This window comes from Erinaceus europaeus, chromosome 2 (assembly GCF_950295315.1).
Source record: "Erinaceus europaeus chromosome 2, mEriEur2.1, whole genome shotgun sequence".
Taxonomy (NCBI): domain Eukaryota; kingdom Metazoa; phylum Chordata; class Mammalia; order Eulipotyphla; family Erinaceidae; genus Erinaceus; species Erinaceus europaeus.
The window spans coordinates 152,743,430-152,771,159 of record NC_080163.1 but is presented as its reverse complement, the minus strand read 5'-3'; the positions used below and the strand labels follow the sequence as shown (position 1 = coordinate 152,771,159).

General features: G+C 42.0%; 1 protein-coding gene across 2 annotated transcripts in view; it reads left to right on the top strand.

Moving 5' to 3' along the window:
• Positions 1-1,047: 1,047 nt before the first annotated feature.
• NUP93 (nucleoporin 93) overlaps positions 1,048-27,730 on the top strand; it is a 115,300-nt gene continuing 88,617 nt past the window's right edge. Inside the window, exons 1-3 of one of the 2 annotated variants that reach the window (XM_007520112.2) lie at positions 1,048-1,175; positions 16,582-16,774; positions 22,696-22,813. In XM_007520112.2, coding sequence (XP_007520174.1) covers positions 16,596-16,774; positions 22,696-22,813 — 297 coding nt within the window. In that variant the 5' untranslated portion in view covers positions 1,048-1,175; positions 16,582-16,595. Of the gene's footprint in view, positions 1,176-4,565; positions 4,703-16,581; positions 16,775-22,695; positions 22,814-27,730 lie in introns of those variants that run through there. The other variant, XM_060185515.1, reaches the window with a different exon arrangement.

Below are 27,730 nucleotides of genomic sequence, written 5' to 3'. Positions count from 1 at the left end.
CTGACCATAGTAGGGATTCTCTAATCCACCTGCTTGCCTTTATCTTCTTTACCTTTATCTTCTTTAATACTACAGTTAGAGGAGTCGGGTGGTAGCGCAGCAGATGAAGCGCACGTGCAGGAAGCTTAAGGACCAGCGGAAGGATTCTGGTACGAGCCCCTAGCTCCCCACCTGTAGGGTAATCGCTTCACAAGCGGTGAAGCAGGTCTGCAGGTGTCTATCTTTCTCTTACCCTTGTCTCTCCATTTCTCTCTGTCCTATCTAACAATGACGACATCAACAACAAGGTCAACAAAAGGGTAAATAAATAAATACAATAAAAATGTTATTAAAAAAAGGGAGTCGGGCAGTAACGCAGCGGGTTAAGCGCACGTGGCGCAAAGCGCAGGGACCTGGGATCCGGGTGTGAGCCCCCTGACCGCCACCTGCAGGGGAGTCGCTTCACAGGCGGTGAAGCAGGTCTGCAGGTGTCTATCTCTCCCCTCTGTCTTCCCCTCCTCTCTCCATTTCTCTCTGTCCTATCTAAACGACAGCATCAATAACAATAATAACTACATCATCAATAAAAAAACAAGGGCAACAAAAGGGAAAATAAATAAATAAATAAATAAAACAACTGAAGTTAGGTGGTCCAGAAAGCACTGGACTCTCAAGCATGAGGTTCTGAGTTCGATCTCTGGTAGCACATGTAACAGTGATGTTTGGTTCTTTATCCTCTTATCTTTCTCATCAATCAATCAAGTCTTAAAAAAAAAAAACTGCAGTTACTTATTATCCCCTACCCCCTAGCAGATTGAGAACTTCACTAGACAAGGAATCAGTCTGTCGTCGTTCGCTTAGAACAGTGATAGGCATTAGGATGGAGCTTCATACAGAGCAAAAAAAGAAAAACCTAGCAGCCTATGGTGGACTTTCTTCCTGCAGAATAGACTTCCACTACGTAGGAGGAGGGAGGCGTGTCGGAAGGGTAGGCTCAGCCTCAGACCACGCCCCTAGCTCCGCCCCCGTCCTTGTTCGCCACCGCTGGTCTCTATAAAGTTCATTAGGCCGAACGCCGCGCGGGAGCTTCTGGGAGCGGTAGGCTCGGCCAATCAGGAAGCGCGGGCGAGCGGCGCGAGAAGTGGCGGCCGCGTTCTCCAGCCGGGACAGAGCTGCCGGCGTGGCTGCAGAGCCAGGTAAGCTCGTCAGCGGCCGCGCCCTTCCCTCCCGGGGCGGCCCTTGAACCCGAGACCGCGGTTCTGGGTGGAGCTTGCACCCCACGAGGGGCGCCCTCTAGCTCACACCTTGCGTTCACCTCGTGGCAGCCGCCACGCCTGACGCTAGCGACGGACTGCGCCCCGGGAGCACAGTGTCTGTCCATCTGCAGGATGCGGAGCCTGGGGCCCCCTGCTCCCCTCGCCGCAGCCTGTGCGCGGGGCGCCGCACCCCCACACCCCCGCATCCCTGCCCGCAGACCCTGGGAAACCTTGCGGGGTGCCCCTTCCCGGACTCCCATTCCACCTCATTCGGTCCTGTTCTGGCCTCGCCGGCTCGCTGGCCCCTGGTGGACACCCCCTGTCTGAAGGCGCTGCCTTCTTCCCCCGGGGAGGGGTCGTAGGGGCGAGTGGGGATCACCAGTGAGCCCGGCCCACCCCTTGGATTGTCTGTCTCCTGTTGCGAAGATTACTCTCCCCAAATAGGGAGATGCTAATGCTTACAACCTGGAGGAGAGGGGGGAGAGGCACTTTTGCGACTCCACATTCTACAGAGGCAAAGTCTATGTTTATTGAAGCCTGTATAAAAAAAAATGGGGGGGTAGGGCGGTTCAACCCCCCACCGCTCCCCACCTGCAGGGGAGTCGCTTCACAGGTGGTGAAGCAGGTCTGCAGGTGTCTATCTTTCTCTCCCCCTCTCTGCCTTTCCCTCCTCTCTCCATTTCTCTCTGTCCTATCCAACAACAACAACAGTGGCAACAATAACAATAAAGACAGCAACAACAAGGACAACAAAAACGGGAAAAAATGGCCTCCAGGAGCAGTAGATTCTAGTGCAGGCACCGAGCCCCAGCAAATAACCCTGAAGGCAAAACAACAACAACAAAAACACACACAAAAACCTAGGGCTAGGGAGGTAGCTTCATAGTTACGAAAAAAAAGTATTAATAGTTTTGCTAAGGGCATTCATGCTAGAGGCTCTTTGGTCCCAGGTTCAAGCCCTGGCACCATTATAAAGCCACAGCTGAGCAGTGCTTTGGTCTTAACTCTGCTTTTTTTTGGCCTCCAGTGTTATTGCTGGGGCTCAGTGCCTCACTAGGCTTCCACTGCTCCTAGAGACCATTTTTCCCCTTTTGTTTCCATTATTGTTGTTGTTGCAGCTCTTGTTCTTGTTGTTGGATAGGACAAATTGAGAGAGGAGGGGAAGACAGGAAGAGAGAACGACAGACACCTGCAGACCTGCTTCATCACCTGTGAAGTGACTCCCCTGTAGGTGGGGAGCCGGGGGCTCCAACCGGATTCCTTGCGCTTTGTGCCACGTGCACTTAACCTGCTGCCCTGCCGCCCGGCTCTCTACTCTGTGCTTTTCTGTCTCATTAACAACAAATGAGAAACTGACTGTAGGGGGTTTTGGTTAAAGTTTGAATGGCTTGTTGGCTTGTTGACTTAACCACTTGTCCAGATTTTTTCCTTCAGTCAGTCAGGTTTGGGGAGGAAGATTTTTTTTTTTTAATTATTTATTTTCCCTTTTGTTGCCTTTGTTGTATAACGTTGTTGTTGGGTAGGACAGAGAGAAATGGAGAAAGGAGGGGAAGACAGAGAGGAGGAAAGGAAGATAGACACCTGCAGACCTGCTTCACCGCCTGTGAAGCGACTCCCCCACAGGTGGGGAGCAGGGGACTCCAACCGGTATCCTTAAGCCGGTCCTTGCGCTTTGCGCCACGTGCGCTTAACCCACTACACCACCGCCAGACTCCTGATTTTTTTTCCTTGTTAACGGAGATGCCTTTCAGCACAAGCAAAGGTTACCTTCTGTATAGGCTGGGGTGGGTGGTGGAGTAAGAGAAGGTGTCCTTGGCACTGTAGCTCTAAATTTTATTGTACTTTGTGCATTTGTGTTTAAGAAATTCTCAGTATTTGTTCATGGTGACCATGTCCAGGCTCATAGCTTTAAATGCCTATAATACTAGGTTAACAATTCACATTTACTGCCTGGGCCTCTCCATTAACCTTTATCAGGCTGCCTACTTAAGTGTCTCCATCAAGCTGGGTGATAGGCAGTGTGGGAAGCTGGGAAACTCCCCTGTCCTTTTTTTCCCCAACCTACTTCCCATCCCATTCCACCCCCCCAGATTCTGGCCAATAATCCTAAGACCATCCTTAATTTCTTTCTTTCTCACTGTACATCCAATACTGGCCACTTTGGGCCAAGCCACCACCATCTTAACACTACTATTACCTAATGTGGTGCTGGCGTATGAACTCAGGACCTCTCACATGTGTGATTTCTCGCAGAGACCTTTATTTCCTTTTAACTTCCTTCTTTCTTTCTTTCTTTCTTTCTTTCTTTCTTTCTTTCTTTCTTTCTTTCTTTCTTTCTTTCTAGAAAGGAGAAGTAGATGGAGAAACATGAACATCCTCCATCCAAGGAGCACCTCCGCTACCCCCATCTTCCGTGCCCCCATGGGATGCTGGGACTTGAAACCAGAGCCTCATGCATTGCAAGGCACATGCCCTTTGTATCCTCGAAATAGCCTTCTGTCTGGTCTCTTCTGCTTCTGTCTTGGCCTGTCCTTTTAAAAAAAAATCTATTTTCCCTTTTGTTACCCTTATTTTATTGTTGCAGTTGTTGATGTTGTCATTGTTGGATTGGACAGAGAACTGGAGAGAGGAGGGGAAGACGGGGAGAGAAAGATAGACACCTGCAGACCTTCACCGCTTGTGAAGTGACCCCCCTGCAGGTGGGGAGCTGGGGTCTGGAACCGGGATCCTTATGCCGGTCCTTGTACCACATGTGCTTAACTGCTGGCTTCCAACCAACTCCCAGTAGGAGGAGTTTTATCTGTTGTGCCTCTTCACACTTCATGTGTTCCCAGCACCTAGAGCTGAGACACAGTAGGTTCTTAATAAATATGAAAGAGTTGAGGAGGCAGCATACTGTTTATGTAGGCTCATGCCTGGGGCTCTGAGGCATCAGGTTCAGTTGCCAGCACCACTGTAAGCCAGAGATGAGTAGTGCTCTGACATCTGTCTCTCATTAAAATAAAATATATATATTAAAACCAGCTTAGTATGGTCCGGGAGGTGGCATAGTGGATGGGGCATTGGTTTCTCAACCATGAGGTCCTGAGTTCGATCCCTGGCAGCACATGTACCAGAGTGATGTCTGGTTCTTTCCTCCTATCTTTCTCATGAATAAATAAATTCTTTAAAAACAGCTTAATAAATATGAAGATGAGTATTTGTGATAGAAACTTGGGGCTACAGTGGTGAATAAACTCAAGTTCCTAAGGAGAATCCCTCTTACAATAAACATGAAAATATACAATGTACTGTCAGTCTGTTTTTTAAGGAGCACAAGGATATTTGAACAGAGGCCTGATTGAAGTGAGTCAGCAAGTCCTGAGAAAATTTGGGTCAAGAGCATTCTTGGAAGAGGAACAGTAAATGCAGACTGTGAGGTGTCGCTGCAGCATTGCTTCACCACTTCTGAAGCTTTCCCTTTGCAGGTGGGGACCAGGAACTTGAACCTACATCCTTGTGCGCTGTAACGTGTATGCTTAACCAGGTGCACCACTGCCTGGCTCTCCTTGTTCTTTATGTCCTCACAACCCTTAATCTGTTCTCCATACAGCAGTAGGAACAAACCTTTGTAAAGGTTCCATATTTTACAGCAGCTATCACACATAGACAGCAATCCAAAATGCTCACCTTATATTGCAAAGTCTACGTGAGCCCTCCCCCCCCCCCCCCCCCCCCCGTTTCTTGCCCCAACCCCTGTTCCCACCATTCTTCCCCAGAGTTAGGTGCTTCAGCATCTGACCTCCAGCTCTTCTTCAGGTTCTGTGTTGGGGCTTTGTATTCAGTGTCTCCTCTTCAGAAACATCCTCCTCCCACCTGTCTTCATTTCGATTGTCTGCTCAGTTTTTCCCAGCTAAAACAGTCCATATCCACTCTGCCACATTTCTCTGTCTTGTCTCCTTCATAGTATTTTTCAGTACATGGCATCACATGTCTCCATGCCTATGTTTTTTTTTTTTCTTTCCCCTTTTTTCCTATTTATCTTCTGATAGATATTAGCTCCTTGAGGCTGAGAACCTTATCTGGCTTTTCCATATCTCCATTCCCAATGCCTTGAATAAGCAGTACCTGGACATGGTAGATGCTAAGGAAATCTTTGTTAAGGAAAGAAGGTAGTGTTAAAAAAAGAAGGTAGGGCGAAGCGCAAGGACCTGTTCAAGGATCCCAGTTCGAGCTCCAGACTCCCCACCTGCAGGGAAGTTAGTTCACAGGCAGTGAAGCAAGTCTGCAGGTGTCTGTCTTTCTCTTCCCCATCTCTCTCAATTTCGCTGTCTTATCCAACAACAATAGCAATGGCAACAATAACAACAACAACAAGGGCAACACAATGGGAAAAATGGCCTCCAAGAGCAGTGGTTTCGTAGTGCAAGCACTGAGCCCCAGCGATAACCCTGGAGGCAAAAAAAAAAAATAGTTCCTGATTTGTCTACTTGTTCTCTGGCTGTAGATGCCACATCTTTCCTGGGTGAATGTGTGTGGTTATCAGAGAGGAGAGAGGAAAAAAGACAACTGATGTTTCCTCTTAGTAGGACACAAAACCCACCAGGAAGACCACATCTTCATGATGACCTCATCTAAACTTAATGACCTTCCTAAGGCCCCATCTTCCAATAGCATTGCATTGGGGATTAGAGCTTGGTTGTGTGAATGTGAGAGAGACACATTTTGGTCCCTGGCACCTGGAAAGTTCCGTTGTACTTCCCTCTTGATTAGGTTGTTCACCTTCTCCTAGCCCCCACCATATCCATTGTTCTTATTTCTAGCACCATAGATTGATTTTTGCTATAATTAAGATCTATATAAATGGCATTTTTTAAAAAGATAAACTGCTCTAGTTCACCATTGTTTGTGAATTTTATTCACATTGTTCCATGTAGTAGTATTTCATTGTTTCACTGCAATGTGATATGCCAGGGTATGAATATATTACCATGAAAGAGAGAAAAAGAGAGAGAAAAAAACTGAAAGGGTAGCAGCCTAGGAGATGGCACAGTCGGTAAAACATGAAGTCCTGAGTTTGATCCCTGGCATTGTATGTGCCACAATGATACTGTGTTCTCTCTCTCTCTCTTTCTAATAAATAAATTTAATTTTATCTTAGATATATATATATAGAGAGGGAATGACTAGAACACTACTCAGCTCTGGTTTATGGTGGTGCTGGGGATGAATTTCGGACCTTGAAGCTTCAGACATGAAAGTGTACATAACCATCATGCTGTTTCTCTGGCCCAATAAATACTTGTGTTTTTTCCTTTTTTGGTGTGTATGTTTAATAGTGGATTACATGGTCCAGGAGATGGCACAGTGGATAAAGCATTGAACTTTCAAGCATGAGGTTCTGAGTTCAATCCCTAGCAGCACATGTACCAGAGTAGTGTCTGATTCTTTCTCTCCCTCCTCTCTTTCTCATAAATAAATAGATCTTTAAAAAGTAGTGGTTTATAGCCAATAAATACTTTAAAAATATAGCTACAGGGTCAGCAGGATAACTTACCTGGATAGTTTGCCTGCTTTGTCATGTGTGTGACCCAGTGACTTTGAATATCCCATTATTTATGGTTTTTTTATTTTCATGAAAGAGAGAGATGCCAAAGCTGGTTCTGGGCATTAAGTTTGTAACCTGTGAGGCCTCACAAATTATAATTTGGTATGCTACTTCTGCTCTATATCCCACCTTTAGGTGAGCAGAACCTTAGAAATCTACTGACCTCTCATGTCAGTGCTGGTGAAAATAGGATAGGTACAATAAAGAAGAGGAAGGGCTTAGTGCCAGAGTTGAAGGACTTAGATGAGACAAATTCTTCCATCTTGGGCAGGACTAGACAGCAGAGTTTGGCAGAAAGTTCCCTCTTTTATTTAAAAAGGCATTGCTGCTAGGTCTCATGGTGCCAGTTAGTGAACCTGGAACTATAGAGCCTCAGGCATGAAAGTTCTTTTACATAACAATCACAATGCTATCTTCCTGTCGCTCTCTGGGTTCTTATGGTGCAAACTGGCTTTTCCTTGCTCATGAAAATGCAGTAATACAGGGGGCTGGGCAGTAGCTCAGAGGGTTAAGCACACAAGGCTGGAAGCACAAGAACCAGCGTAAGGATCTGGGTTTGAGCAGTCCCCCCCACCTGTAGTGGGGAGGGTCACCTCACAGGCGGTGAAGCTGGTCTGCAGGCGTCTATCTTTCTCTCCGCCTCTCTGTCTTCTCCTCCTCTCTTGATTTCTCTCTGTCCTATCCAACAACAATGACAGCAATAACAATAATAATAACAACGATAAATAACAAAGGCAACAAAAGGGAAAAAATGGCCTCTAGGAACAGTGGATTCATAGCAGGCACCGGGCTCCAGCAATAACCCTGGAGGCAAAAAAAGAAAAGAAAGAAAATACAGTAATACAGATCTTTATCAGAAACATTATTATACAATTCTTATTGCAGTCATTGAATCATTCAATCGGTATTATTACTGAATCATCTAGGCCTTTACTTTTCTGTCTTAGGTAATTTATTTTAGTTCTTTGTTTTCTCCAGAAGTTTATCTTCTGAATCTCTTTTATTTTTTTTTTAAATCTTTTTATTTTACTTTATTTATTATTGGATAGAGACAGAAATTGAGAGGGGAGAGGGAGAAAGAGAGAGGGAGAGAAACAGACACCTACAGCCCTACTTCACCACTTGTGAAGCTTTCCCCCTGCAGGTGGGGGCCAGGGGCTTGAACCTGTGTCCGTGTGCACTGTAATGTGTGCGCTTAACCGGGTGCGCCACCACCTGGCCCCAGGTCTAACTCTTTTACTTAGTCTAACAGGAGTATAAGGAATTGTCCAGCCATTTTTCAAAGTCATCCTTTTTTTCCTCTTCCATAGGTGTCAAAAACAGCAGTATCTGTTAAAGTGTGTATTTGTGTTTGTGTATACTGTTAAGTTGACACCTGATACAGCAAAAAAAAAAAAGTGGAATGATATTGCTGTTTACCTATAGTTTATATTTAAGAGAGGAGAGAACAGAACCAGTTATAAACTTTTAATACCATAATACTTTTGCCACTAATTTTTGGTGTTCTGTGTTTTACCTATATTATAGTCCACTTACTAAGGTTGAAAGCAAGATTTTTCACTACATTTATTTTGAATTATTTTTTTATTCTTTTGATTTATTTTTTAAAATTTTATTTATTTTGACTAGAGACTGAAATTGAGAGGGAAGAGGGAAATAGAGAGGGAGAGACAAAACTGCAACTCTGCTTCACTGTTTATGAAGTTTCTGCCTACCAGGCTTGAACCTGGGTCCTTGTGCACAGTAATGTGTGCTCTCAACCAGGTGTGCCACCACCAGGCACTTTTTGAATGACTTTTTGTGGAATTTAGATTTATTAATTTTAAACATTAACTTTCTTTATTTGTTGGATAGAGACAGCCAGAAATTGAGACACAAGGGGGAGATAGAGCTGAAAATAGACCCACAGTACTGCTTCACCACTTACAAAACTTTCTCCCTGCAGGTGGGGGTTGGGGGCTTGAACCCCGGTCCTTGTACAGTGTAACGTGTGATCAACCAGGTGCACTACCACCTGGCCCATGGAATTTAGTTATATAATGAAAACCATGTTCAGGAGGGATGCAGCATCTTTTTAAGATTGTAACTTCTGAAACTTTTTACTGGATGGTATGGAGTTGTGATTAAATAAGTTAACAATTTAGCATCAAATATTTACTTGAAAAAATTTTTGAAGCAGAGATTTATAATTATATGGTAAAATGTTGCCAAATTGGCAACTTGGGGGGGGGGGAAGCTAAAATAGTATTTTATAATGATATAAATTAGTAGCATTCATAAAATAGTTTCTGTGTATCTAGCCCTTGAATTAGGTTGGGATTATCATCATCTTTTTATAGATGAGATCAAGAGGCGAGCTTTAGATTTATCCTGGCTAAATTGATTTCACCTTCAACTAGCAAGTGTACATTTCTAGATTCAAATTAGTTGTTAAACTAAAAGTTTAGTCTCTGTTTCCTCATTCTTTTAAAAATACTTATTTTTTTTTTGGGAGAGAGAGAATAAAAGAAAGAGAGAAAATAGAACCAAAGTTTCACCCTGGTATATAAGGTGTAGGGATTTGAACTGGGACCTCATGCTTGCAAGTCTTGTGTTCTACCACCTCCCACTTCTGGGTCACCCCCTTCTGTTTGTTTTTTCCCTTAAGATTTATTTATTAAAGAGGAGGAAGAAGGGAGAACCAGTGTTCTGGGAGGTGATGCAGTAGATAAAGCATTGAACTTTCAAGCATGAGGTGCAGAGTTCAGTCCCTGGCAGCACATGTACCAGAGTGATGTCTGCTTCTCTCTCTCCTGTCTTTCTCATGAATAAAGAAATAACATCAAGGAGGGGGGAGAGAGAGAAAGGGAGAGAGAGAGAGAGAGAGAGAGAAAGGGAGAGAGTGAACTAGAGCATATACAATGCCAGGAATTGAACTTGGAACCTTATGCTTATTCTGTCCTCCATTCCACCTCCTGGATGACCCTGATTCTGTTTTAATTTTCTTTTTATGTATTTTGTTATGTTAAAATTCTTAAAAAATAATTGAAAAAGACAATTATTAGTTGTACATTTTGAAGAATACGGTAGTATAATAGCAACATCTCAGTTATTTTTCTGATTTATATAAAATTCCATCCTCTGACAACATCTAAAAAAATAGCCGTGCTCAGTGTGCATTTATTAGATTACAGGATCTTTGTAGTTGAAAGAACTGATATTTGGGTATATGGTAAAATTAGAACTGCACAGTGAGTGGTGTTTGATACATTGAAATTCTGCAGGGAAAGTGGTTGGTGTCATCTCTGTACGCAAGTCACTGAATTGAGAGAATCCTTTGACATTGTAGAAAAGACAGATGGCCTTGTCTTTATCCTCTCATCTCATCTCTTTCTCAACCCTTTGTAGTTCTTAGACAACTGGGCGGTTTAGATTATGGATAAGGAAAAGGAAAAATTCACATTGGTTTAATACATTGCTTCTTACATGGAAAGGGCAGTGAGGTTCCACTAGTATTCTCTGTGTTAGGTCATAGGAACATTTTCTGGACAGATTTCAACATTTACAAAAGACACCCCCTCCCCCCCTCCATTCTACTCTCCAAATAAAAGGCTTAAGGGAGGGGAATGGCAACAGACATACTGACAGTCATTTAATCTTCACAACAGTATTTTCACTGCTGAGTTGAGAGTACCTTTGCTAGAGACACACAGCCAGTAAATGCTGTTCCTGAGTTTACTTACCAGTCTAGCACAGATACCCTAGACCAGTTGTTGGCAAACCCTGTGGTTAAAAATAAACAGGGAGTTGGGCAGTAGCAGCAGGTTAAGCACAAGTGGCGCTAAGCACAAGGACCAGAGTAAGGATCCTGGTTCGAGCCTCCGGCTCCCCACCTGTAGGGGAGTCACTTCACAGGTGGTGAGTCAGGTCTGCAGGTGTCTATCTTTCTCTCCCCCTCTCTGTCTTCCCCTCCATTTCTCTCTGTCCTAACAATGACAACATCAATAACAACAATAAGTATAACAACAATAAAAAAGAAACAAGGGCAACAAAGGGAAAATAAATAAATATTAAAAAAATAAACAGACAAACCCTGAAGGAAGGTTTCTATATACTTAGATCATGGGGGGGGCTTATATGAAGTTTCAAAATAGAGTGCCTGTGAATGTTTTTTGCCACTAGGTCTCTGCTGAGGCTTTTTGCCTATACAGTTCCACCATTCCCAACCAACTGTTTTTTTTTTTTTTTTGCGGGAAGAAGAGACAGAGACAAAGAGGAGATACCACAGCAACGCTTCACTGCTTGTGAAGTTTCCTCCTTGTATGGCGCTCCCATAGTATTCAGTACTGTTGGGCTCTCTCCTAACCCTCCCACTGATTTCCATTTAAAGCATGGACATGCTCACTTGTTGACATGCTATCTATAGCTGACCTTAATTTATATGATAGCGTTGCATAGCTGCAATAGAGTAATGGCCCACAAAATGTAAAATAGTCACTGTATGACTCTTTGCAGAAACTTTTCCGACTCTTGTCCTAGCATAACAGTGTCAGCTAGGAACTGGGAATGGGTTGGTGGGTAGACTTAGGATAGATGGCAGAGAAGTATTTTCAGTTTCCTTTATTTTCTGTCATCTTTGAGAGTCAGAAGAGCCTAATTTGTGAGAGTAGATTGTGGAAGTTACATACTGTGTAGGTCAAGGCAGCCGACGATGGCTCTCTCCCAGTTGAGCAAACACATTACCATGTGCAGACCCAGGTTCAATCCTTTGGTCCCCACTTATGGAGGGGAAGCTTCCCAAGTGGTGAAGCAGTGCTCTAGATATCATCTTTCTCTTTTCTTTTCTCCACCTTCTCTCTCAATTTCAATTTCACCATCTCTCTAAAAGAAGGGAGGTAGGTAGAAAGGAAAAACAGTAAAAAAAAACCAAGTAAGCTAGCTTGCTAGTTGGGAGCAGTGGATTTGTGTGAGGGCACTAAGGCCCCAGCAATAACCCTGGTGGGGGAGAGAGAACAAATGAACGAACACTAGTGAGTAATAGCCATTTCTGCGGTGACCCAGAGAGTTGAAAACACTAAGTGGTTTCTCTACTTGGAGACCTCAAAACCCTGGGCAAGTGAAAAAGACCCAGCTACTTGTGCCTGATGATTTCAAATTAAAAGAAAGGAATTAGTGAACAATTAATACTTAATACCAGCAAACAGGTAGTTAGTGTAAACATTCACTACAAGAAACATGAATACTATAGCAGACTGACTCTCTGGTCACCTGCAAATCCCTGAAGGGGCCACTCTTTGAGAACACTGATTTGAAATGGCTTTGAGGTGCATCCTAAGCACTTTTGACTAGTTAAGTATCACTTATAAGGGAGAAATAGGAATAGCCTTCCTGTGTCCTTTAGTCTCACACTGCTATAACACTGTTTCATTTCTGACACCAGATTTTTCCACATCAAGCAGTTCTCACATTCTCTGGATACCAGCTAAGTCACCTGCAGTTGACTTCAGTTTATATATATATATATATATATATTTTCATATTCCCTTTTGTTGCCCTTGTTTTATTGTTGTAGTTATTATTGTTGTTATTGATGTCACTGTTGTTGGATAGGACAGAGAGAAATGGAGACAGGAGGGGAAGACGGGGAGAGAAAGATAGACACCTGCAGACCTGCTTCACCGCCTGTGAAGCGACTCCCCTGCAGGTGGGGAACCAGGGGCTCGAACCAGGATCCTTAATGCTGGTCCTTGTGCTTTGTACCACCTTCGCTTAACCTGCTACTACCGCCTGACTCCCTGACTTCAGTTCTGACCTTATGTAGGTATCATCAGCTCTCACAGTTGTAGGTTTGGTTCTACTAGACAGCACCACCAATTAAATGGAAATTCTGTTCACCTGAAAATTAAGCTATTTCTTTCAAAATACAGCTGTGTTTTTGTTTTGTTTTATTTTATTTTATTTTGGTCTGGGCATTTAGTGAAAAGATCTGAACCAAGTGTGATCTAAATTTATGCCATTTATACTGTTATTGCCTAATGCTGTGCAGTCTTGGATATACTGTTAGACTGGAAGGGAATGTTTCCTGTGGTCTTTGCTTACCAGTGGGTGCCAACTTGGCATGGGAATGTCGGAAGCCTTTGAGAACAACAGACTTCACAAACGAAAAGATTACAGTGACTCCTATTCATATAAGAAAAATGAACATATATTTATGTCAGGCACTGTTCTAGGAGTACCTCAGTGAGCAAAATAAAAGCCTTGATCCTTATGCTGCTAGCCCAGGGGTAGTGCTACAGATGATTATGGGTTGTACTGTTAAATCCTGGGTTCTAGATGGACATGCCAGGGGTGGGTAAGCTTTTTTCTGCCAATAGCCATTTCTTTTTTTTTAATATTTATTTTCCCTTTTGTTGCCCTTGTTGTTTTTCATTGTTGTTGTTATTGATGTCGTCGTTGTTAGATAGGACAGAGAGAAATGGAAGAGAAGGGGGAGACGGGGGGAGAGAAAGAGAGACACTTGCAGACCTGCTACATTGCCTGTGAAGTAACTCCCCTACAGGTGGGGAGCCAGGGGATCCTTATGCCAGTCCTTGCACTTTGCACCATGTGTGCTTAACCTGTTGTGCTACCGTCTGACTCCCACCAATAGCCATTTCTAACATAACATTATATTTATAACATTTTGTGTTATAATGTTTATAACATTCATGGGCCATACAAAATCAACTTAAAGACTAGCACGTAGTATTGCTATGAAAAAAGCTCCTATAGATCTATTGAATTTTGTGTCCTGCCTGTGGTCATGTTGACAGGGCCAAGCCTAATGATTTTGCTAGCTATATATTGATGTTCTCCACTTCTTTCATAAGTGATAGTTGAACAGAAACAGAAAAGGAATTGGCCGTGAGCATATCTAGAAGAGGAGAGTTCAGGTAGAAAGAACTTCCTAGTTCTGCTGTTCCCAATTCCCCACAATTAGTTGCCAGGTACATTGAATTGTGATGAGTCTAAAATAAAACAAAATTACCATTACCTGGAAACATTCAGAATAGTTATAATATATGTGAGTTTTTGTCTGAGTATTAAAGTCAGCTTGGTACTTGATAAAGAATACCAAATTATTTTCATGTTTACTCTGGATACTCTGTTTTTGTTTTAACCTTGTGCCCTTGCATATGAAGTGAATGTCCTTTAATGTTCATTTGAAAAGCCCTTATTCTCCCGCTGTGGATTTATGGTAGTAACAGTGCCCTTTTAACATTAACCTGTGCTTTGTAGCTGAGATACAATTTTATTTTACATCAGCATTATGACCACAATTCTAGACCAGAGGGATTTCAAAAATACAATAGAAGTCATGGGTTTAAAACAAAGAAAAAAAAATTACAGTTGTGCAAACTACTGTTTAAAGGCTTTTGTCTTTTTTTTCTAAATAACTTTGTTGATCTTTTTTTAAATATTTATTTAATTTATTCCCTTTTGTTGCCCTTGTTGTTTTATTGTTGTAGTTATTATTGTTGTTGTTGTTGTTGTTGGATAGGACAAAGAGAAATGGGGAAGACGGGGAGAGAAAGAGAGAGACCTGCAGACCTGCTTAAACACTTGTGAAGTGACTCCCCTGCAGGTGGGGAGCCAGGGCTCAAACCGTGATCCTTGTGCTTTGTGCCACCTGCACTTAACCTGCTGCACTACAGCCCAACTTCCCTACTTTGTTAATCTTTTAGAGATACTAAGTGTTTTTATTTAAGATGATGCTGTTTACCTTCCACTAATTATTTTTAAAGATTTATTAGGGCTGGGCTGTGGTGCACCTGGTTGAATGCAAATGTTACAGTGTGCAAGGACTCTAGTCCCCACCTACAGGGGGAAAGCTTTGCAAGTGATGAAGTAGTGTTTCAAGTGTTTCTCTTTTCTCTCTTCCTCTACCTCCCTCTACCCTCTCAGTTTTTGGCTTTCTCTGTCCAATAAATAAAAATAATAATGTAAAGATTTATTTATTTGCTTGCTGAGAGAAAACCAGAACATCATTCTGCCATGTACAGTATTGGGGATTCAATTTGGGACCTTATGCACCTTAAGTTTTGTGCTCTACCACTGAACCTGCTCTTCTGATTTAACTAGTGGTATGAGTTGAAAACATTCCTTTTTTTTTTTTTTTTTTTAAACCAGAGCACTGCTGAACCCTAGAGCCCTGGCTTGTGGTGGTGTGGGGGGATTGAATCTGAAACTTTGGAGCCTCAGACATGAGAGTCTCTTTGTATAACCATTATGCTATCTACCCTCTCCTAAAAACATTCTCTTTTTTCAGAACTGTATGCAAGGTTGGCTATATATATATATATATATATATATATATATATATATATATATATATATTCAGTGTATAGTATCTACAACTCATAATTGTATAATATCCACTAAATATCAACATCGTAGGGCTCTTCTTGGTTAATTTTTGGAGAAACAGGTGGTCTTACTAAATATTCATGGTCTAGAAAGCCAGCTGCTCATTACATTTGCTTAATTATTAGTAGCACTGGCATTTCTAAAAGTATTAATAGTAGTTATATTAACAGTTAAGCTTACTGTCCTGAATATTACCTCTAGTAAAGAAGACATGAATCTCTGTTCTCAGTTATCTTAGAAGCTGATGAATGAGAATGGAAAGGCCCAGATAGTGGGGCACCTGGTTGAGAGCCCACATTATAGTGAACAAGGATCAGGGTTCAAGCCCCTGCTCCCCACCTGCAGGAAGGAAGCTTCACAAGCAGTGAAATTGCTGGTCTCTCCCCTCACCCCTTACCTTCCCCTCAAATTCTGTCTCTATCCACAATAAACAAATTAATAATAACAACAATAGAATGTAAATAATGACCTGGTTGGGGATGAATCTATAGACATTTCTGTCAGTGAAGGAGCAGGTGTGTGAGAATAACACGGGATTAGTCAGAAGACCTGTGTTCTTCAGCTTTCAGTTCAGTCACCTTGCAGCAGAGAGTATTTTGGCATGGACCTGAGCTCTGTGAAGATGAGCCGCTTCTCCTGTCTGCTCAGGTGCCTTGCAGAGTTTTAGAGAATCTCACAGTAAGGAGCTCATGAGATTCTTGGCACTCTGTAGGTGGTTATGTTTTCCTAAGACAGGCAGAAGAATGTATGTGGAAAGAGTGTTCTTACAGCCTCCCAGAGGTTGCCACCATAGTTTCCATTTCCTTGTTGACCTTGAGTCTGTAGAAGAAAGAAGCAGAAATTCTGGGGCTGGGTGGTGGCACACCTGGTTGAGCGCACGTTACAATGCGCAAGGATCCAGGTTCGAGTCCCCAGTCCCCACCTGCAGGGGGAAAGCTTTGCAAGTGGTGAAGCAGTGCTGCAGGTGTCTCTCTGTTTCTCTTCCTCTCTATCCCCCGCTTCCCTCTCCATATCTGGCTGTCTCTATCCAGTAAATAAAGGTAATAAATTAAAAAAGAAAAAGAAATCTTTAAAAAAAAGAAGCAGAAATTCTGATCTCTAGCTTAATAGCCTTGCATTTCTAGATGCAGAAAGCAGTCTTGGAGCTGTCAATATGTGCAGAAATTTATCTGTGTCTTCACAATCTGACTCATTTTCTCTGTCAGGCCTGTTCTTGGGCTATGTTCAGGAACAAATCCTACTTGTTGATGAGCTGTCTCCTTGTCTGTTTACAGAAAGTCCTCATGTTTCTCCAAGCTTATAACAGATTCAAGCAGTGTTTGAATCTGTCTTTCCCTTAATTTAAGCACCTTCTTTTTTTCCTCCCCCTCCTAGGATCTGCATTTCCAATGGATACCGAGGGGTTTGGTGAACTCCTTCAGCAGGCTGAGCAGCTTGCTGCTGAGACTGAGGGCATCTCGGAGCTTCCCCATGTGGAACGGAACCTACAAGAGATCCAGCAGGCGGGCGAGCGCCTGCGTTCCCGTACCCTCACACGCACGTCCCAGGAGACAGCAGATGTCAAGGCGTAAGTACTGCTGGGGAGGCAGCTTTGGTACTGGCTGGCTCGGGGGCAGGATCTATTTCTTCTCTCTTGCCTTGAGTCTGGTGGTGGTTCAGTAAATGACAGACAACCATATTCTTGAGAACTCGGAGAGATAGTCTTCCCTCTTCATTCCTCCACCTACCTACCTTCCTTCCATCTTCCCTTCCTCCCTCCCTTCCTTCCTTCCTTCCAGAAGGTATTTTTAAAAGATTTATTTATTAATGAAACAGAGAACCAGATTATTCTTGCATATGTGGCATTGAGGATCCAACTCAGGACCTCATACTTGCAAATCCATTGCTCTAGCTATTATACAGCCTCCCAGATCCCTCAGAGAGGTTTTATAAGTAGTTTAGCAGCCTGGCTTTGTCTTCCTGCTTCTCCACTTTTCATCCCATCTAATCCCATAGTCTAGACAGAGATGATCAGGATGGGGCAGACAAACCTGGTCACATAGAAACCATGGCAGTAGTTCCTGCTTGGGTTTACTGACTGTTGGGTCCTAAGTGGCTCTCTCCCATCAGTATATTAGTAAATGTAGACCACACATAAGTGTTAACCTTCAGAGTCTGGTTACTCAGCAATGAGCAGTTTTTAAGAGCACTTGGAAGAAATTGATAAGCCGTGATGAGAAGCCATCCAAGTGCAGAGTCTGCTTATTGTCAGTGACCCTAGAGGCTGCTTTTAAAGGCCTGGGAAATGCAGTGACTGCCAGCTGAGTGTAGAGCCGGAAAGTGGGTGGGCCCCCGGGGAGTGCAGCTGGAGGAAAGTGCTGACCCACACTCTGGCCATTGACTGCTTCTGCTGCGCAGCATCGAATGGGCCGTTGATGCCATAGTGTGTTTGGGGGCTTCACTGTGCCAGACCTGCACCCTCTCTGGAGCTCCAGACTTGAATTAGATGCGGTCTTGGCTCACAAGAAGCTTAAAAACCTTGCAGCTTTCCACAGAAATGTGATTTACTGATCACTTACTAGCGTGTCAGCAGTTTGGCTAGACTTAAGATTTTGCTTAATCCTCACAACCAGCATTAGATTGTTATCTCTGTTTACAGTTGAATAGTTAAAGGCTCAATCAAACAGGGCAAATAACTTTTTTAAAAAAATGCTTATTGAGTGGTCCGGGAGGTGGCACAGTGATAGGGCTTTGGACTCTCAAGCATGAGGTCCTGAGTTCGATCCCCGGCAGCACATGTACCAGAGTGCTATCTGGTTCTTTCTCTCTCCTCCTATCTTTCTGATAAATAAATAAAAAAAATCTTTAAAAAAAAAGTTTACTGAGTTAATGATTTATGGTGTAGTCTTTAACACAGAGGCCTAACCTCTCATGTCCCCCTGATTGGGTGTCCCTTCATCCTGCAAATAGCTCTTTGAAGTCTGACAACTGGTGAATGGTGAGCCAGGATTCAAACTCAGCAAGGCTGCACCCGGAGCACATGCTCCTTTGATCCTACTAAAAAGACCCTGGGACTGTAACAGGGTGGGACCCAGATTTGAACTCAACCCCGCAGCGCTGAAAGCTTTGGTGCTGTGGTGTCTCTCTCTGTATCTCTGTCTGAAAAAGTCAACCAGGAGTGTTCAAGCCCTGGAAATAGAACAACAACAACAATAACAATAATTAATAAATGAAAATACCAGCTAGTTTTTTTTTTTCAGATAGTTTTTTAGTTGTTACTGGTAAAGACAAATCTGAGAGCCTTGCTTGAGTGATTTTCTTTTTAAAAATACTCAACCTCACAAGTGCAGCCAACTGCTTCTCCACAGTGTTCCACAACACCCACACCAGCCTTTAGACACTTCTGCTCACTTCCCCTCCTGCAGCCTCTGTTCTTCTGTTCCTGGTTGCCTGCAGTCACTTCCCCCCTCCACCCCACCCCACCACTCAAGTGTGCAGACACTGCTTGTGTGCAAAGATGCTGCCGGAGCAAAAGGAACATCATGCCAGCTGAGTTGCTATAGTTATAATTTAATTGCATCAGCGTTACAGCCTATTAAGAGCAAAAAGGGAAAATGTTTTCTTGGTAACAATTATCAGTCAGGCGTTCTTTCTTGTAAATTTCCATTCTTCCTCACTCTTTCTACCTTTAAATTCATTATTTTAAGGAGGAGGAAGTTGGAACATTGAAAGGATGGGGACAGGGTGGGGCTGGTGCTTAAAAAGAAGCTAAAGGGCTGATGACTGTATTTTTCCATCTTCTTGATAAGCAAAGATGTAAAGTGTGATGTGTATATTTTAGTACAGGGTGAGGGCAGAGAGACTCCTGAGGAGGACAGTTTTTCTTTCCATGGGGCTTTCATGTGAGAGGTTCCATGTTTGATTTAGCTAAGTGGTATTCTGGCCTTAGAACAAAACCAAAAAGTCCCCCAAAAGTAAATCATAAAAAGTATTTTTTTTTCTACATAAAATAAACCTCGAACGAAAATCCCTTTAGGTTTTTTTTTTTTTTATTAAGATTAGATTGTACATTTAATTTGTGTGAATTCATCAGTTTAAAATGTGCTCTCTTGGCTTTTTTCCTTTTTTCATTTTGGGTGAAAGATTTGGTAGCTTTTTTTCAAGTATGTATTTGACATTTTAAAATTACAAAATCTCTCCACACATGAATGATGTGCATAACATATATAAAAGTGTGAATCAGGATTTGACAGACTATAACCCATGAGCCAAGCCCAATGCACTGCCGGTTAAAAGTTGGAACACTGCCACATCTATTTGTGTGTTTTCTATGCTGCTTTTGTGCTATTGGGTTGCTGGAAAAGCTATGCCGCATTTTTGCGTAGAAAAACAGAAAAATACATCATGACTTTTTCCGACAGCCCAATATAATAGCAGAACTGAGTAGTTATGATAAGACTGTCTCATCTGCAAAGCCTGAACTATTTACTGTCTGCCTTTTACCAAACAGGTTTGCTGACTCTGGGTGTAAATTAAAAAAAAAAAAGACTAAACACCCATCTGCACACTGCACAATTAAGACAGAATATTATCAGTAGCCATGGAGCCCTCCTGGGCACCCATTGTCAATTTTCTTCCTTTCCTCTTTTCCTGTCAGAGAACAGCCACTGGGTTTTTCCACTTAAACTCCGAAACCATACAGCCTAGCAGGGTACAAAGAAAAAGCTAGCAATCACTTTTCTCTGCCTAACTTTATCCTGCAAGGTGTCAGTGCTACTAATTTGCTTAATCTTATTTATATGCATATATATATATATATATATATATATATATATATATATTCCATGTTCATGCAAAGCACATACATTTATTTTTCATACATTTATTGATATTTTCCTGAATTAATACTATTAACATGCCCCTTTTAAGAAAAAAAATAATGTACAGATAAGTTTCATCTTCTTAAATTGATTTTTTTTTAATTGAAAAAATAATGCTTTGCAAGACTGCTTATGTTTAAGTGGGTATAATTTCACATCTCCAAATAAATATTTGCATGCCTTATCTACCACCTAAGTGTCAGTCATCTGTCATGCACCCTGTGCCCCACTCCCCCTTTAGTTCCGTCCACTCTCCCCCTTAGTAACTCTGCAGATACAGATTACGGCCTTTTTAGGTCTACCTGCTTTGTTTCTTTTATCTCACATATGTGTGAGATCGTCCTGTATTTGTTTTTCTCCTTTGGCTAATTCTGGTTCGAAAGACCCCTTCTGGTTCTATCCGTATTGCAGTGAAGACAAAGTTTTATTTTATGCCTGAATAGTTCTCCATTATGTGTATATACCACAACTTCCTGCCACTTAATCTATTATTCATGGTATCAAAAAGTGTAAATAATCCAACTGTCCGATATGTGACTAGTAAAATGTGGCATATCCACATAATGGAATAGTTTGACAGTTAAAAAAAAAAAAATCAGGTGTACTCCAACATGAATGACTTTCCTTTTTTCCTAGAGCACCAAGCAGTTCTAGTTTATGGTGGTGCGGGAGACTGAACCTGAGACTTAGGACCTCAGGCACAAGAGTCTCTTTGTATAACCATTATGCTATCTACCTCCACTCATGAATGACTTTTGAAAAATTTTATGCTAAGGGTTGGAGCCAGTCACAAAAGACTAAGTATCACATAGTTTCACTTATGTTTGTAATACATCTATAGAGACAAATCATAAATTTGGGCTTGCTTAGGGAGTGGGTAGTTTGAGGAAAATGAGTTACTGCTAATGGGAGGGTTCTATTTGGAGGGGATGAAAATGCTCTAATGTTGGTTATGGTGATGACGCTGCAATTCTTGCAAATACATGAAAAATCTTGAATTTGTTAAGCTTTTTTTTTTTTTTTTTTTTTTTTTTTTTACAAAGGAAGGGGAGGGTATTATTACACTGATGGCGCAAACTCTAGGCTTCACATTTCAGAGACTTAGGAATCACTGGGAGGAAAGTTGCTTAGGTGATTATAGTGTGCAACCATGACTGAGAAGCACTATAGCATTTGTATTCAAACCAATAAGGATTATTAGAAGAGAGAGACAAGACCTGGTATGGTAGCCTCAGGGGGAGCCCCAGGAGGGCATTGTAGGTGACCCGTCAGCGTAGAGGAAAGAAATACCACAGTGAGGAGGCGTCTCCATGTGCATCATTTGTTTCTGTAGAATTTACCAGGATAGAAATGAATATGTGGAGTCCTTTCTCTTTTCTCCTTTCTTTCTCTCTTTCCTTCCTTCCTTCCTTCCTTCCTTCCTTCCTTCCTTCCTTCCTTCCTTCCTTCCTTTTTTCTTCTAATATTTATTCCCTTTTGTTGCCCTTGTTTTTATTGTTGTAGTTATTATTGGTTGTTATTGATGTCGTCATTGTTGGATAGGACAGAGAGAAATGGAGAGAGGAGGGGAAGACGGGGAGAGAAAGACAGACACCTGCAGACCTGCTTCATCGCCTGTGAAGCGGCTCCCCCTACAAGTGGGGAGCCGGGGGCTTGAACCTTAGGATGGAAAGTCTTAGGTGTTATACCCACTGGTGTTAGTGTTACTGGAACTGTCAAGTACCCTGACTTCTAAGCTGCACAGAAATAATTCAGACCATGTCAATGGAATTTCTAGATGCTAAATCATAATTTAATAGCAACAATCTAAAAAAAAATCTAATTCCATTAATTTTTCTTCCAGGAGATACTATAAATGTTAGTGAAAATATATTTTTTTCTCCTTCTGATTTTCAGTCTTCGTTATTATATTGCCCTACATGAGTAGCAATAAGATCAGCTGTATTCTTCCATCTCTTTTCAGAAGCACTGGTCAGATAACCATAGAGCCTCCTACATGATTTGACTGGGCAACAGAGAGTGAATTTGGTATCTTGCACATGACTTAGCTTTTGAAGAGAAGCCATAGAGAGCTGCCTTGGGTCTGGTTTAGCTCTGCTTTGCCAATCATCCATCAAACTGAACTTTTGGTTTCCTCAGCTAATGAACTAAAGTAGTACAACCTTGCTTCCGGAGAAATTTCATTGTTTATTTTATTGGCTTTACAGAGATGGTAAGCAAAGCATGGCTGTTAAGAGTTCATGCTCTGGAGGCTGGATGACCTAACTCTGGACAAGTTAGTTATCCTCTATGCATCTTCTATACTTCATCTATAAAATGGGGATTGAGACTAATGTTCACTTCATGGGCTTCTTTGCTCTTAAGTATTTAGAGCAGTCTAGTTTATTATTTTATTCTAAACATGTCCCTGACACTAATTCAGGCACAATCAGAATTCTCTCTTTAACAAATACTACAGTATGTCTGTTATTCTAGATGATAGATCTTTCTGGGGAGGTATAAAACAACCATATGAAAGTGTCTGGGCAACATATAGAAAGTTTTGAATTAAAAAGCTTTCCTTTATTTTAAGGATCATATAAAATGTTACATAACTCGACTGTTGTTTCTGCCCAATGTCATTGTATAGGTCCGTTCTCCTTGGATCTCGGGGACTTGATATATCTCATATCTCTCAGCGACTGGAGAGTCTGAGCGCAGCTACCACCTTTGAGCCTCTTGAGCCTGTGAAGGACACGGACATTCAGGTAAGGGCTGCCAGGTGCCAGCACTGGTGCAGGTGGAACCCTGAGCGAGCAACCCAGGCTGCAGGCTCGTGTTCTCTGTTGACCAGCTGATTTAGATATTCTTTTCCTTTGATAATAAGAGAGTGGGAGACTTAGCTTTAGAGGTACAGTAAGAAACATTTAGTGCTGTGAAGTTGAATTTAAGAAACTGTGACTTGTACTCTTTAGAGTATTGTTATTATGAAAACAGATTTCTCTTACTTCCTTTAGCTTAATCCAAAGCACAGAAACATTAGTTATGCATTTCCCTTAATTTCTTCTCTTCTCAAATAATTTTGCTGTTCATCTTCCACATTTCTTTGCTACATTGTGTTTGTATTGGCTGGCAAAAAGCTAGAGAAAACTTAAAGAGTAATAATTATTGAAACTTGCTCATCGATTTCTTGGAAGTATTTGGCTACATTAGTTGCATCAGGAAGTGGTCTAATAGAGCACTCCAATCTCTGTCAACCTAATATGCCACTAGCACAGTCGATTGTTACTTAATCTAATAAAAAATGAATGTCTGTGTGCATGCATGTATGCATGTGTGCATGAAATCGTTAAGGAAAAATTGTGATCTCTAAGTTTGAGGAATTGGAACATTACATTTGAGTTGGAGTGAAGGGACAAAGCCATGCTGTTTTTATAATTTACTTTTGAAATGAAAGAGCACAAATCCTACAGAGGAAAAACCCTCACTCAAGTGAGTAATAATTGTGTTACGTGGATATTTGAGCATCAATTTGAATTAATCACTACCACCCTTTCCAAGAACTGCTTTAGTTAACTGAGTAGCCTCAATTCTTCACTTATTTCCACTCAGAAACCTGATACCTTATACTTTGAGTTGAGAGTTGAATAACTATAGGTAGATACTTGTTATTTTTCTTTTATTGATATATTCCCAGGATATGAAATTTCAGCCCCCTTCCCCCAGCTTTTATGTACAGTTTGTATCTGTCACCTTAAAGATGTTTTCTTGGAACAGAAGGGAAAACACCAAGCAGAACTTGGACTGGAGTTGGTGTATTGCATCAAAGTAAAGGTCTCTGGGGTGGGGTTGGGGGGAGGATCCAGGTCCTGGAACATGATGGCAGAGGAGGACTTAGAAGGGGATTAGACTATTATGTGGAAAACTGAGAAATGTTACACATGTACATACTACTATAGTTTACTGTCGACTGTAAACCATTAATCCCCTCAACAAAGAAAAAAAAAAGTTTTCTTGGGCAAGTGAAGCTGTGCAGCCTGAAGTGCTTCAGCGGTCGGGCTCACTCCCCAGCACCACTTTATGTCAGAACTAAGCAGTGCTCTGATCTACATTCTCTTCTAGTCAGTCAATCGATCTTTAAAAATACTTTTTTCATTTCCATGTGACCTTACAATGGCATGTATTCTTAATCTGTTTTAATTGCTTAATTCTCTATAAACAAAAACTTAGAATGGTTGGAGGTGGGGTGCAGAGTAGAGGGTTTGTTGGATGAGTAGGATAGAATACAAGTGGTTCAGATAACTGCCAGATATTTAGGCGAGTGTGGAAAGAAATGGCACTTACTGAAAGCTTAGTCCTTGAATGTTTCTAATTTTTAAGTTATCAAAGCTGTAGTGTTGTTAATATTCGGAGGCTCCAGCTGGCCGGGCTTGCTTCAAGGGCGGGTAACAGAGACTCGGAGACATCGGCTGGGCAGGGAAGCTGTCTTTCTTTATTCAGGAACAACGATTCATAAACTAAGACAAACTAATCACCAAACAGAACTCTGTTGTCTCTTTGCGGCGGCACAAACACCCTCCCTTACTCTCGAACTCAGGGACTCAGGAACTCTCAAACTCTGGCACTCTCGAACTCTCGTACTCTAGAACTCTGGAACTCTCTTACTGGGACACCCTCTGGCCCTCCCTCTCTTCCTCTCGAACTCAGGAACCCTCTCCCTTACTATGGAACTCAGGAACTCTCCAACTCTGGAACTCTGGAACTCTCGTACTCGGGAACCCCCTGAAAACTCTGGCACTCTCGAACTCAGGAACCCTCTCTTACTCTCTCACTCTGGAACTCTGGCGGGTTTCCTCCGGGGCGGGGCCAAGCGGGCCCGCGAAATTTAACTGGACTGATCTAATTCTCTCAGTGGGGGAGAACTAGAACCCAATGTAAAGCATACAACACTGTAGTAAGGCATAACTGCTTTTTACGTCATGGTCATACTTGGAATAAGCAGCAGTATTTAGTGATGTACTTGATGAACTTCTACTGATGTGGTAATCTGGTTTTTGCCTCATGGTATCAATGACAGGTCTATAAATGTATCAGTCATGATGATCATGTATTTGAGCCTTCTGCTTAATGCATGCACACTCTCTTTCAACACCCCCATTAGCTGGTTTCCTAGCAATGCATGCTCAGTCACATCAAAGAGAGTTTCTTAATTTGGAATGAGCCTGACTTAGAGTTTAGGTCTTATACCACTGGGAAATATTTGAACTTTTGAGAGGAAAGACACTCCGTTTTCTCCTCTCCTCTCCTCCCCTCCCCTCTTCTTTCCTTTCCTTCTTTTTTGGTCCGAGTTGTGTTTTTCTGGAATAAGTTCAAAAATGCAGATGGTGGTGGCACACCAGGTAGAGTGCACATATTATCATACACAGGGACCTGAGTTCAAGCCCCCAGCCCCCACCTGTGGGGGAGGAACTTGAGCAGTGAAGCAGTGCTACAGGTCTCTGTCCCCCTTTACTTCCCAGCTTCTCTGTTTCTATCCAACTAAGACAGAAAGGAAGAGAAAGTACAAGCCACTGTAGGCACTCAGCTCCAGCAATAACCCTGGTGGCAGTAAAAAAAAAAAAAAAAAAAAAAGCCAAGATAGTTAATGCAGGATAATTTTGGATTATTTTGGAAATTAATTATCTAGTACTAAAGATTTAAGACATACTAGTTTTAGGGTAAATTCCCTTGTTGACTTTATCATCTTGCTGGCAAAGGTTTATATGGCTGGGGCTTTGACTTGATCTAAAAAGTTTCTATTAACAGTTACTGATAGGGATTGGAATTTTTAGTTGTATTGTGTGGCTTAGTTGACTGTGCCTAAACATTGTATATACACAGTAGATAGCATCATGTTCTTGCCTGCTTTCTTATTTAGTAGTCATATAACACCCAAGCTAGCCTTCACCCATAGCATGGAGTGATCTTCCTTTTAATTCTTCTCGTTTTGGCTACCCAAAATAGTAAATATTTTCAGTTATTTAAAAATAAAATTTTAATTCCTTTATTGGGGGAATCAATTTTTTACAGTGGACAGTAAAATACAAAAGTTTGGGGAGTCGGGTGGTAGTGCAGTGGGTTAAGCGCATATGGCGCGAAGCGTAAGGACTGGCATAAGGATCCCTGTTAGAGCCCCTGGCTCCCCACCTGCAGGGGAGTTGCTTCACAGGTGGTGAAGCAGGTCTACAGGTGTCTATCTTTCTCTCCCCTCCCCCTCTGTCTTCCTCTCTTCTTTCCATTTCTCTGTCCTATCTAACAATGACGACATCAATAACAACAATAACTAAAACAACAGTAAAGGGAAAAATAAATAAATATAAAAAATTAAAGAAATACAAAAGTTTGTAAATGTATAACAGTTCCACATAACAGTACAACCCCCACTAGGTCCTCCTTTGCTATCTGTTCTAAGACCTGAACTCTTCCCCCATTTTCAGTTATCTCTTGATAGAAAAACAAGATATTCTTTCTGATGGACTTTTTTTTCTCATTTTTTTTTTCCCCTCCAGGGTTATTGCTGGGCTCAGTGCCTGCACCATGAATCCACCGCTCCTGGAGGCCATTTTTCCCCCTTTTGTTGCCCTTGTTGTTGTAGCCTCGTTGTGGTTATTATTATTGCCATTGTTGATGTTGTTCGTTGTTGGATAGGACAGAGAGAAATGGAGAGAGGAGGGGAAGACAGAGGGGGAGAGAAAGATAGACACCTGCAGACCTGCTTCACCACCTGTGAAGCGACTCCCCTGCAGGTGGGGAGCCGGGGGCTCGAACCGGGATCCTTACACCGGTCCTTGCGCTTTGCGCCACATGCGCTTAACCCACTGCGCCACCGCCCGACCCCCTTCTCATTTATTTTAACACCTTTATTATGATTCTGTGATCTGAGCAATACCATGAATGATGTGTTATTACATAACAAAGTACAGCTTTACATACTGGGTTGTTGGAAAAGTCATGAGGCATTTTTACATAGAAAAATGCCTCATGACTTTTCCAACAGCCCAATAGATTAGATGATTCTGGACTTTTTCACTGGATTACATGTAAATTTTTAAGAAGACAGTACAGACAACAACCTGAGTTGGCCATAAAAATGAGAGCTGCAGTTCCTCAGCATCAGGTTATAATAATTTGTTGTGGCAGTTCTAGGAATCTAATACAATCAGTTCACCAACAATATTATTTATAAATTTATATTAGATTCCCATGGCTATCTCAACAAATTGCTAGAAATTTAGTGTCCTAAGACTTGAGGAATTTATTCTCTTAGGGTGGGGGTAGATAGTATAATGGTTGTGCAAACAGACTCTCAAACCTGAGGCTCTGGAAGTACCAGGATCAGTCCCCCCCCCCACACACACACACACATACCTCCAGAGATCAGTAGTGCTCTTGTAAAAACAAAAACAAGTAATAAATTAAAAAAAAAGAAATTTATTCTCTTAAGGTTTTGTAAGCCAGAACTTTGAAGTTGTAGGAGTCAGTAGTACCACAGCCCCCCAGGAAGCTCTCAGGGAGAATCTCGATCCTTCCAGTTTCTGGTGGGTCCTGCCATCTCTAGACTGTGCCTTCTTTCGCACAGATTTTCCCCCTTTATTTGTGTGTAAGTCTACCTTTCCTTTCTCTGATAAGGACAACAGTCATTGGAT